Raw genomic sequence first — 12,689 nt, 5'->3', positions numbered from 1 at the left:
ATCACTTATCAAAGTAAAATGCACAAACTTGTCCAGACTAATTTAAAACAAACCCCAAAAGAATCCTGAATTATCATTTTAAACACTGTTTAAACAAAGCGCATGCTTTCCTGTAAGTAGTCTGCCTCATTTTAAACACTGTAATTTCAACCTCGAAGACGGGAGAGCCCTCACTCGCTTCAACTTCTCGTCCTTCACGGAACAAGCCCGAGGCACACCCGCCTCTCCCTCAGCCAGGGCCGTGCCCCCGGGAAGTCAAGAAGCGCAGCTCCCCACGGGAGTCTGGGGGACCACAAAGAGCCTGTCCGGCGAAATGAGCACACACATGGATCACTCCTAGGATGATCCATTTGAAAATCCGAGGAAATGAATTTTTACAACACCATGGAAAGCCAACCAGAGTAAAGGCCAGTTAATAATACTCATCATTCTCTGTATTACAAAAATTGCACCATGAAATTTTGTTTGTAAAATGCTAGGTACTTTTTCTCCTCTTGGATAAAATATCCACGGCCTCGGTGGTGGTTAAATTGCAGCTATAAAGGAAATTGTCCCGAGATAAATGGCTTCCCTATGAGAAGGCTTCATTGCTACACTTCACCTCAGGACAGTAAATCAAATTAACTGCACGCTGTCCTCTGTCAATGACATCATCAGTTTGACCACATCTTGGGAGTCGAGTGCAGAAACATACGCTACTTCAGGCATAAAATCATATTCCTGCTCTTTGTTCACCTGACCTCATGCTTCAGGTCTGGGAAGTAGTCATTCACCTAAACATTCTCATGGAAGCTACAGATTTTTCCCCCTGCTACATTTGGGGCCTGCCTACTGGAGGTTAAAGAAGAAACATGGTGAAAACTGGTTATTTGAAATTGGCTTGCTTCTAGCCCATGAAACCTTGAATTTTGTTACAAATTAAACTGAAGACCAACATCTCACCAAACCCGTAGCTAGCAAGTGACCATAAAGTGCCGTAGCAGAATTTCAGAGGTTTAACAGATCGACGCTAAACAATCCTTCTTGATACTTTCCTCTACCAGCAGCAACACCATGATGTTAAAGACACACCATGACTACACACTCCTCAAAATAAAAGGGTTCAAAGAAAACTTTACCAAAGGACAGGCCAAAAATCAAAATCACTGTTTCTTCTACATGGCCGAAGTTAATCTGTCCTTCACAGATCAACCGTCCCAAGTCCGCGTAGAACGCAAAATCAATGCTGACAACTCAGAGACTCAGGTGGACATGCTGAGAGGGCAGAGCTTCAAGACCAGGGTGGACACCATGTTCGGGTTTATCCCTCCATCCTAACCCACTGAACCACGGCACAAACGCGCAGGGAAGGCAGACCCCAGTGCTGCTCGGGAGTGCCACAACCGAAATGCGCAAGTCCGCACTGTGACTGGCACGAAATTAGTATAAGGCCCATTTCAGGTTTCAGTGAAGAGGCTGAAGGGGCAGCGCAGCCCTGAGAAAGTTCTGAAAGTGCTCTCAATCGGGATTCTAATATACTTATCTATTCCACAACTCCTGGAAAAAGAAAAGAGACAGGATTTGGAAATTCTGCAGACCCACCTCCAAAGAGCATGCCAGCTTTTCATTTGGGGGCAGGGGCCCAGGGAGAAGGGGTACCTATCCCCAAAACAAAGTAAAACCCAAAGAGCTTCACTTGGCCTCTGAGAATAGGACAGTTTCCCTCCCCCTCCCCACTCCTTAGGCCCAATATTACTGCAAACTATAAGAAAGTCTTTTTAATGAAAAAACAAAACAGGGCAGAGTTGATGCTCAGCTCCAGGCTGTTGTAAGGCTGTGAGGCCCCAGGAGGGTCGCCTGTGCCAGCAGAGGAGGGGGTGCGCGTGGATTGGGTCAGGGGAGTCCTTTTGGTTATTAGTAAATAAATCAGGCAGCAGAGAACATGAGGCCTAGGCAACTGCAGGAGGAGCCAGGCCTCGCTCCCCCTTCTATTCCCGGCACAGCCTGGGTTTGATCTCAGAGCCCTGTGGATTGCCAAGGAAAAAAAAAAAAGAATCATATCGAACCACAAAAGCACATGGGGCGAATGTAAAATATAAACACGGCGTTGGGCTGTGAGTGGCTGTTATTAAAGGTCTGAATTACTAAACATGAGAGGCGGGGAAAGCCAGGCGGCCATTTCAATAATATAAACCTCCCCGAATTAGACATTATTCAAATGAGAGGATCGGCGCAGCGGCGAGCGGGGAGGACCCAGCCCCCGGGCGAGAAGACGCGGCCGCAGACTCGGGAAGGGATCCCCGCCTCTTCACTCCCCGCAGGAGGGAGACCGGGACATTAGCAACTTGTCAGGCCGGGGGTCCAGGGCCGGCCGTCCTCACCGCCGCGCTCTGGGGACCTAGGGGCGCGAGGCCCGACCCCAGCTCGGCGGTGCGGTCAGGGAGGGTTGTGGGGGCCACACCACGCCAGGGCCTCCCACCTCGCTCCCCAGGGACTGTGCCCGACGGTGACCCACGGCGCTGCTGAGGGCCAGCCCGAGGACATGCCCTCGGAGGGGGGCTTCCGAGGGTACCCCCCGAGGGCACCCCCCGAGGGCGCGAAGTGGCGCCCACCCGCCGCCCTGCGTACGTCGAGCGCGGGCCATCTCGGGTCGGGCCGCCCTTAGCGGGACAAGCGGGTGCGACTAGGTGCCGGGGCCGTGACCCGGCTAGACCCCCTGGGCCCAGGGCGGCGGCAAGCGCGCCCCCCGCCGCCCCGCCCCGCCCGCGCCGCTCCCGGGGGCACGCGTGCTCAGGTCCGGCAGCCGGTCCTCTCCGGGCCCGCCACCTCCCGGCATTGTGCCGCCGCCGCCCCGTCCTCCACGCCCCCCCCCCGCCCGCCCGGCCGGGCCGCCCGCCGCTATGAATATGTAAAACGTCTTCATTGTCCTCCTCGGCCCCGGCCCCGCCGCGGACCCGCTCGGGCTCGGGCCGCCGAGGCGGCGGCGGCGCAGGCCGGGCCCGGCAGCCGGCGGGCCGGGCCGCAGCCCCCGGTGCCCCGGGTGCCCCTCCGCCCGGCCGCTCCGAGCCTCTCTCCCCCTCCGCTCGGCGCCCGGCGGGGGCTCGGCGCTCTCCGGCCCCCCAGCTCCCCGCCGTTAATTATAATAATCCTGAGTACTAATAAATTATGCTAAGTCGCGGGGGGGCCGCGGGAGCCGGGCTCGAGTATGAATATGAATATGTAAAATGCCGTAATGATTACCTGCTGCTGCTGCCGCCGCGGCTGAACTCTCATCTTGACTCGCTGCTCCTCCGTCCGCCATTTTGAATATTTTAACCAAAATCGCCGGGTCGATAAGCCCTCCCCCGCTCCGGCTCCCCTCCCCCCGCCCGCCCTCCATACCGCCTCCTCCTCCCCGCCCCTCACGCGCCTTCCTGTCCCAGGGCGCGCGACAGGGGGCGCGCGAGGCCGACCCCGCAGAGGAGCCCCACCCCTTTGGGCGCTCTGCGCACGCGCCTCTTGGCCAGGGCAGCTCCTCCGTCGCTAAAGCGCCCTCAGCCTGCCAGTCATCCCTGCGCTCCATTTTTTTCCGTCTTGGCTCTGCACATGCGCGACTCTCTCCACGCGCTTGAAGCGCAGTCAGCGCATGCGCAACCTCCCTGGCTCCCTCCTGCAGCGCAACCTGTGCAGTGGGGTAGTGGAGCGTCCGTCTCTCTCACAACCCTTCTTTTATACTGCCTCGCTCCCTTCCCAGTTTTGCTTGGGTTCCTCCAGGGCCCAGGGACACTATAAAGGAAGGATAGGGACCCCCGCGGTCCGGAGCGTGGAGAGGCGTGGCTGCACGTGGGCGCACACTTTTTCAGGCTTTCCTCGTGGTTGAAACACCAGCCACGAGGCGGGGCCGCGGCCCCCCTAGGTGACTTCCGGCCCTGTGGGCAGGTAGAGCGGAAACGTCCGCCGCTGGGGCCGCACCGAGGCACCTGCTGAGCCCCGCGTCCCGCTCGAAATTTGAATCCAGTCAGTCCCCGCCTCCGGCTCTGCGGGAGCCTTAGGCCGGAGGGGCAGGGCGGGAGGAGCGTCCTGTGTTAATTTAATTAGCCAAAATTCCTTCCGCTCCACTTGTCTGTAACACCCGCGGCTTCCGCGCGACCGGTATATCAAACTCCACTCATTCCCGCCAGGCCTGGGACTCCTGCGAATCGGAACAGCGTGAACAGACTGGCTTCCTCCCCTCCCCTTCTCTTCGCTTGGGAACTGCTATTGAAACCCAGCAGTAGAGTGGCAATTGATGACCTAATAAATAGTGTCGAAATCAACAATAACTTCGTGAATCTTTGCTGCGTTTCTCAGCGTAAATATGATAGGTGCTTTCCATTTTAAAAACCTTTCTTTGTAACTAGCCATAATGTTCTAAGATTTCTGTAACTTGAATGGTAAATTCTCCTGGACAAGACCCAGGTGTAATTATTTTATTGATCCCTACTAAAGCCCTAAGATTTTTCCCCCTTTTTTTAATGTTTACCTTTTTAATTACAGTTTACATTCAATATTATTTTGTATTCTTCTCAGCTGTACAGCACAGTAGTTAAACAATCACAGAGCAAAAAGAAGAATATTCTATGGTCAGCAAAGAAAAGTTTTAAAAAATCAGTCTAAGATCGTCTGGAAGAGAGAGAGGACTGTTTTAAAACTTGCATGGGGTAGAATTGCAGTTTTTTCACTGAAGAGAAACTGATTTCTGAGAGATGGTCAGCAGTTGTAACCGCTAAAGTATTCACCATGGGTCTTAGTCTGCTCATTGACCGTCTTACACTGTGAACATATAGTTGAAGAAAGCTGTTGTTAGTGATGGCCGATGAATCTGGGGTGGGATTAATTTAGTCATGTAATTAAGCCTTAGGAATTGTGCACCACTGTTTACAGCGAATAATTGGGCCACCCTGTAATCTAATTATTTCAGACTACACCAAGGAACACAAAGATAAAGTAATGCAAAATTTAATCATGTTACAATTAATCTGGAAATACGGCCTAAATTATATTGAGCAGCATTACGACAGGGGAAGCCTCAGAATAGTCCACCTGTCTGAAGCAAAGTTAGGCGTATCCCTCTGCTTTAAAGGCCACACGTTTGAAATCATCTTCACTGAGAAAAAGCATTCAAGTACCCTATTCCCTAAATTCCTATCTTCTATTTACTTGCTTCGCTCTTTGGTGGAAAAGTGCATCAATGCCCTGGCTGGTGTGGCTCAGTGGATTGAGCACCAGCCTTTGAAGCAAAAGGTTGCTGGTGTGAGTCCCAGTCAGGGCACAGGCCAGGGTTATAGGATAAGGCCCCTGTTGGGGGCCTGGTTACATGCAGGCAGCAACCAGTCAGTGTTTCTCTTCCTCTCTTTGTCCCTCCTTTCCCTTCTCTCTAAAAATAAATAAATAAAAATACTTCAAAGGAAGAAGAAATAAAAGTGAATTAATATCATTCTTTATTTATTTTGTTTCAATAAAAAAAATTTCATGGAATTGAATTTTTGCTTAACAATAATAGTTCCGTGAGAAAAAAATAGTTTAACACAGTCTGTATCAATGATTTATTTTCCTTTTAATGAAAATATTTATGTTTCCACATACGTGCCCAAAGCCTAGCACAATGTCTGGGCATAGCAGGTACCCATATATATTTGTTAAATAAGAATAATGAATGATATATATGTTAGGATTATTTTTTAAAATTGATGGTCATTTAACCAATATTTATAAACATCTGCATTTTGCCATTAATTTCCCTAGGTGCTAAGGATATAAAAATGTGTAAGACACTGATTTAACCTCAACAAACTCATGTGAATCAACTTTTTTTTAACCCTGACAACTCTGAGGGTAGGAAATCTGTTTATGACAATTTTCTAGGATGGGGAACTTGACACATAGAGATTGCGTATGATTTAGCTGGATTAGCATTCTCCAGTGGAAAGAAACAATAGGGGATACAGCGCTATATATGACTTTTATTTTATATATGTGATTTGTTGTAAGGAAAGGGCTCACACAGTTGTGGAGGCTGAGAAGTCCCATGAGCTGCAGTCAGAAGGCCTGAGAAGTGGGAGAGACAGGGTGTAAGTGCCAGGCTGAGTCCCAAAGCCAGATGCAGCGTTATGTTCCGACCACCATTATCCCACACACATATCCTGTCTGTAGAAGTCGGAAAGCTCAAACAGATCTATGGAAAGGAGCGCACCTCCTCTCGGGTCCGTTAACACCCAGCTCACGCCGGGAGGCCCAGGTCCCATTGGCAACGTGCTGGCCCACGGTTAAGTATTCAGTCTCTGTTAAGGTCCAGTAGCAGGCCGAAAGCTATTTCTCAGAAGCAGAGCAGTTATTCCTAGGGGATGCAGGTCTTTGCACTAATGTCCTGAGGGTCTGAGCTGCCGTTCACCGGCGAGGGCTGCCAAGGGCTCCCAGCAGCACCCCTGTCAGCCAGGGACACTTCAAGCACCATCAGTCTGCTGGACCGGACGGCCCAAGGGCGGAGCAGTCCTCACAGCACCCTGGACCAACCCATGTTTTGCCGTGTATAATGCCCACTTTTATGTCCGAATTTTGGGGGGAAAAGTAAGGATGTGCATCGTACATGGGTATAATGATTATGTACCATGGGTATAATAATCCCAAGTATAATGCACACAGAAATGTGGGTACACATCACACACAGCAAAATATGGTATTTCAGAGCCTTCTTCTTTTCTGGGCATCATGCAAAACTAACAGTTTTGGGGGGCACTTGGTAAATGGGTCGGAGGAACGTGTTGCCTCCCAAATCCAAAGAGGCCCAGTCGCCCTTCACCATGACACATGCAGCATGGGAATCCCCATCTCCTTTCCCTCCAAGTCTTACAGGACACCCAGAAGCTTCTCCAGGAGCCATGTGGATCCTGCCTCAGGTATCTCCACAATCTTCTTCCTGGAGTGGACGGAGAGGGCACCCATTAGATTAGTGGATATATCCTGGTCACATACCCTCACATTCCTAAAAGCATGTCGTACCTACCGACTATAGCTAACTGCTTCAAGTGACGTGCCCACGGCTGATGTACAGCATAGACTGTGCTCTTAGAGAACACACACTGAAATCTTCACAAGTCGTTACTTATCAAAAAGCTCAATGCCATTGTCAGAGAACTCTCTGATGGACACACAGCCCGTTTTTCCCTTGGGTTCAGGGTCAGCAAATTTATGAGTACTCTTCCCACCATCCCTTCCAAGCCCCTGGCCAACTTCTTGAACCCACAGACCTTTCTAATGCTGCACCTAGACTCTTTCTCGCTCCAGCGTGGCTCTCCATAGTGGTGCTGCAGGGCGTCATTGGCATCTCATCAGCACTGGCATGCAGGCTGAAACCCATCTGTCATCCCGATACTCTTAAAAGCCGAACTGTCAGAAAGCCGTGCACTTGAAATGCATTATTTTGTCTCCTTGTAAGACTCTTTCCTAGAATTATGCTTTGGACTGATGTCATCAGCCTACATTAAAATCAAAAGAAGAAGAAAAAACGTCTGAGAAATGTCTCATATTTACTGTAGGAGTGTTTCCAGAGTGTCTGTCTTCTTTCTGAGGAATCATTCTAAATATCTCACAGGCACAGGATAAGTGACTTGTCCAAGTTCATAGAGTAAGAGACAGAGCTGGGATTTGAACCAAAGATAGACCGAGCTTGTATCCTCTCCACCTTCTCTCCCTAGACCCCCAGATGCGCTCCCTGCCTGGGCCCCTGCCCCCACCTGCCTTCCTCTTGCATCCAGACACTCAGTCCTTTGCTTTGTTTCCATGACTGTGGGTGCCTATTTGCTCCCCCCACACCCTGTATTCATTGATGCCTTTTCTACCCTTCCTGGTTTTTTCCTGCCTCTTGCTATCCTTTCTCTCAAGCTTTTTCTAGATAAACTCTTTCTGCATTTACTCATCAATCCATTACAGTCTGACATCTGCTCCAATCATGCTCCCGAAGTGACTTCACTGGAAGTCACCTCCTAAGTGCCATGTCTGATAACATCTTCACTCTCTCAGCAATTTGACAATGGGGCCCACTCCTTCCTTGTGAAAGCCCTCTCTCCGACTCGGGCTCCAACGACAAATTGCCCTCCCATTTCCTTTTCTTATTTCTCTAACCACATCATGGTTTCCTTCACCAGATCCTCTTCCTCCCACCTCATACGCATATGCTCGGATCTGCTCCTTCTGCCATTATTACCTGTCCCCACAAGTTCAACGGTTACCTCTCAGAAGTAACGCCCAAATCTACACCTTGTCAGGTTCTGTTCACTGCCATTTGTCTTTTCAAGGGCTGGGCTAGATCACCCACCCTGGTTTGGGCTATCTTGTTACGCTTCCTGTTATAGCACACGTGTGGACATAGTCTATGCTCAGCAATAAAAAACAAATGTCTTGCACACTTCTCCCCATACTTCAGTGACCGCCCACCCTCAGGTCGCAAGGCCGATGCTCTCACAAGCTCTTGTCAAGTACCTACCATGGACTTGGTGTTGCTCTAGGCAGAGCATTTCCTCCCCGTTTGGGAACATCCTGGGTTCGGTATACATTTAATTCAACCTTTTTATCTTCCGAGTCTACATCTATAACTCTATATTTATTTTGTCAACTCCAAGATACACATTTCCCACACACACACACACTTTCATATCTTTGAAATCAAGATGCTCCTTCCAAGGGTTGTGATAAGAAAGCATCATGTCATAACTGGAAATGTTTTTTAATGACATGTAAAATAATGGCATATCTTAATGATCAATGGCATTTTAAATTCTAGGAAATGTGATATTTTATACTTAAGTTAAGATTAAGAAGATTTATTCTCCTGTGTTTTATCACCCAAGAAATACTTAGATATTTTGAGTATACTAGACTTTCAAAATCAGGAAAAGAAATATTTTTAAGGAATGTCCTGTAATAAGGGTTTAAAAAAAAAAAAAGGACGTCCATAGGCACAGTAGGTTTACAGATCCACGCATTTCCTCCGCTGTAAACGCACAGCAGTGATAGAGTAAAAAACAAAGGGAACCTTGGCTGGTGTGGCTCAGTGGATTGAGCACTGGCCTGCAAACCAAAAGGTCGCTGGTTTGATTCCTGGTCAGGGCACATGCCTGGGTTACAGGTCAGGTCCCCAGTGCGGGGCGCACAAGAGACAACCACACATTGATGTTTCTTTCCCTCTCTTTCTCCCTCTGTCTAAAATAAAATAAATAAAATCTTTTTTTAAAAAGCCTTGAAGTTGTAATCTAGTTAAATATCACTTTAAAAAGGAGCAGGAGATTTTGATAGAAAAGAAGCTTCGTCCTGTTGTGACTGAACCAGAGGTGTACACTGGCCGCGGCACTCCCTCCCCTCTCACTACAACTGTGTGTAAGGACCCCTCCGTTGGGGACCCAGCTGTGCGCGCCGCTGATGCTCAGCCAGGTCCGGGCCGAGTGACCCAGCACAGCAGAGGTCCGTTTGCATGAAGGTTGAGGAGTTCTGGGAGAAAAACTCTCCTAACTCATCTTGGTACTGACCACACATCCAAATCCATCTTGGTCTGTGAAGGGGACAGGAGACTGTAACTAGAGCCTGGCGTCCGTGACACAGGCTACGCTTCTGGCTCGGGGCCCTGGACACACCTCGATGTACCCCCTCGGAGTAGAAGGTCTGGAAGCAGGGGCGATATTGGAAATGTTTAACACCCAGAACAACACCAGCACTGACCAAACAGGACACACCACTGACCTTCACCAGGGCACAGCTGATGAACAGCGCAAGCCCCACAGGCGACACCATTTGGAGAAACTTTGTATGGGACACTGAGGCTCCTGTGATACAGTTTAAAGCACAAGGTGAGGGAGGGACCTCCGTGCTGGGGAAAAGGGACCAGCAGCACCAACCCGAAGCAATAGCAGTGTTTGGAGAGGGATGCATGATCTCATTTAAACATAAAATGTGGGTAACCATGGTAACGATCCAATGCATTGAGGAGGGAGCCAAGTGTGGTGTGAGGTGGGATCCTGGCATCAGCTGGACCTGAGCCGGATCCCACTCGGCCCCTCACTGACTCTCTGATGTCGGGCAAGGGACCCGAACACTCGGTGCTGGAGGGTCCTCTCCCATGAAGGCGATCTCCATGCTCTCTCATGACTGCCTGTTTTTGCAGGGTGGTGGGACCCTGGGACACACCCGGAAGTTCCCACCAGAGGCCAGTCCTGCATGGAGAGGCAGGGCTGGAGCAGGGGGACATGAGAGCCACTCGCGTCCAAGACTTGAGCAGGGACAGGGAGAGAGCCAGCTGGGACTCCTGGAGCTATGGCTCTCTCCTTTTGCTCCGGTTCCATAGATATGTTTCTGGAGATAAAACCTGCAATTCCTTCCCTCGGCAAAGCAGCGGGCTATCGAGCCTTCGCCACTGTGGGGTAAGCACACTCTAGGAAGCGTGGGTCAGGCAGGAGATCACAAGGCAGAAGCCTCTGGCTCCCAGCTCAGGACAGGAACGGTGGCAGGGCGGGTGGCAGGGCCTGCAGGACACAGGAGATGGAGAAGGCTGGCAGGCTTGGTGGCTGGGGGCCTCTCTACAGGTAAGATGCAGCGAGGGAAGCCAGGGTTGGCAGTGAGGACCAGCACACTGTGGGTGCAACCCCACCCTTTCCAACAGAGGGGACGCAGGGCAGGACGTAAATGTACCCCGTCGCATTGAAACATCAGGCCGCCCTTGGGGAGGAAGGATCGCTTCCACAGCGTGCCACGCAGAGGCACGGAGGTTCAGGGAAACTCAACAACTTGCCCGAAGTCACACGCCACTGAGGTCTGAACCCAGAACCACCTTCCATCGACTTTGCTCACGCAGCGAGGCCGCCCAAGTCGGAAGAGGGAAAACCTGGCGTTTCTCATTGCCAGATCGTCCTGGCTGCCATTTATTTTCTCATCTATTTCATATTATGGTAATGTTTTCCTGGAATTGGATGATATAATACTAGAAATTGAGGATGTTTATTCGCTGCAAAGATTACACAGGCGGGCTTCCTGTCATGATCAAGGGGCATTGCTCGCTTCACACACAACTTCCAGTCTTCTCTGGGTATGATAAATGCTTGTTTTAGGAAATCTGTTTGGACTACGCCTGGTGATCTTCAAGAGGAAAGCGGGCAGCGGCAGGACAGCCACAGCCTTTCGACATTTATCAAGTCTGGAGTCTCTGAAATTTGTTTTCTGGGAAGCAGGGCCTGTAAGAAGCGGGTCAGTGTTTACATGACACTGCGGATGGTCTCCCTTGTAATAAAGCAAGTTACTCTAACAAACTATGCTGTTTTATTTCTTCACACAAAATTCACCTTTGAGCCCTGGCTGGTGTGGCTCAGTGGATTGAGTGCCAGCCTGCAAACCAAAGGGTTGCCGGTTTGATTCCTTGCCAGGGCACAAGCCTGGGTTGCAGACCAGGTCCCCAGTAGGGGGCGCATGAGAGGAAACCACACATTGATTTTTCTCTCCTTTTCTCTCTCCCTTCCCCTCTGTCTAAAAATTAAAAAATTAAATAGAAAATTTTAACCTTTGAATGTCATGTAGGCCCCAACATTTTAAATTTCCTTCACAAGTTGTTTGCGTTATTCAATTGTGGACACCAGTGCATTTTGCGTAAGACCAAAGTTAATTTAAAATTGCTTCAAATAGACAAAATAATGCTCCTGAAGACTTCATTGCTAGGCAAAACTTTGCCACTCTCTGTCAGAAGTTAGAAACTTAGAAATATATATATATATATATATAGAAATATATATATAGAAATATATATATAGAAATATATATATATATATATTTACCTTTTTAAGGCAGAATTCTCACAAGAGTCGTGGGACTTCTAGGCCCAAAGCAGATCACACATCAAATTAAAAGCACAATGGGGGAGAGTCTGAGAAACGGACTCCCCTCGAGGAGCAAGATGTACCTCTTGACAGCCTGGTAACAGTGGGAGAGAAAAAAAACAGCCAGTGTGGACCTACCATTCAGACAGCTTGGCAGTCTGGGTGCGTCTGTCTCAGGACAGCACAGCCCTGCAAATGCCACCAGACCCCAGGGGGTATCACCATCCTCCGTCACCAAGTCAGTGCCTGTGAGGGCTTGGAGGCACCAAGGAGCGACTCAAGTTCACCTGTTACCTCTGTTTAAGGAAGTAGCAAAGGGCACAGTGTGTTTCTGCAGGCTTTCTGAAGCAAAGATTCGAATGTCATAAATCATAAAAGGACTGCTTCACTCCTTTGGAAATTTGGCGTACTTGCTATTATCGCCTCTCCTTAATGATGCAAAATAAATGAGGGTCTTATTATAGAGCACAACCGAATTCTCTCCCTCCTGCTTAAAAGATAAACTGCGCAAACCACGCTGATACCGTATAGCCCAGAAGTCTCAAGACCCCACTGCCTATGGGTTCGAATTCTCACCAGTAACCCCCAAGTTCCCCTTCCCAGGGCCCAAACCCATTACCACAGGGCACCCCATGCTTCCGTCCCAGACCAGCTTCCCAGGCAGCTCGTGCCGGCCTGGCCCTGTATGTGGAGACCGTTCTCCTAGACATGCTTGCTACACAAAGGCCAGGAGCACCCAGAATGTCTTATTGGGATAACACCCAGTGGTGGCACTGACGAGACACAAACCACCCTCCTCACCCAGTATGTGCGGAACACAACACACTCTGGCCTTCTGGC

At 49.8% G+C, this 12,689-nt stretch overlaps 1 protein-coding gene across 3 annotated transcripts in view; it reads right to left on the bottom strand.

The window, feature by feature from the left end:
- The window catches only part of POU2F1 (POU class 2 homeobox 1), a 107,468-nt gene extending 104,183 nt beyond the window's left edge, over window positions 1-3,285 (bottom strand). For all 3 annotated transcript variants that reach the window (XM_037035304.1, XM_037035302.1, XM_037035307.1), the window contains exon 1: window positions 3,220-3,285. In XM_037035304.1, coding sequence (XP_036891199.1) covers window positions 3,220-3,280 — 61 coding nt within the window. In that variant the 5' untranslated portion in view covers window positions 3,281-3,285. The remainder of the gene's footprint in view (window positions 1-3,219) is intronic.
- Between the last annotated feature and the right edge of the window lie 9,404 nt (window positions 3,286-12,689).

This window comes from Sturnira hondurensis, unplaced genomic scaffold (genome assembly GCF_014824575.4).
Source record: "Sturnira hondurensis isolate 20B ecotype Veracruz unplaced genomic scaffold, ASM1482457v3 Scaffold0022215, whole genome shotgun sequence".
NCBI lineage: Eukaryota > Metazoa > Chordata > Mammalia > Chiroptera > Phyllostomidae > Sturnira > Sturnira hondurensis.
This window is presented reverse-complemented; position numbering and strand designations above follow the sequence as displayed.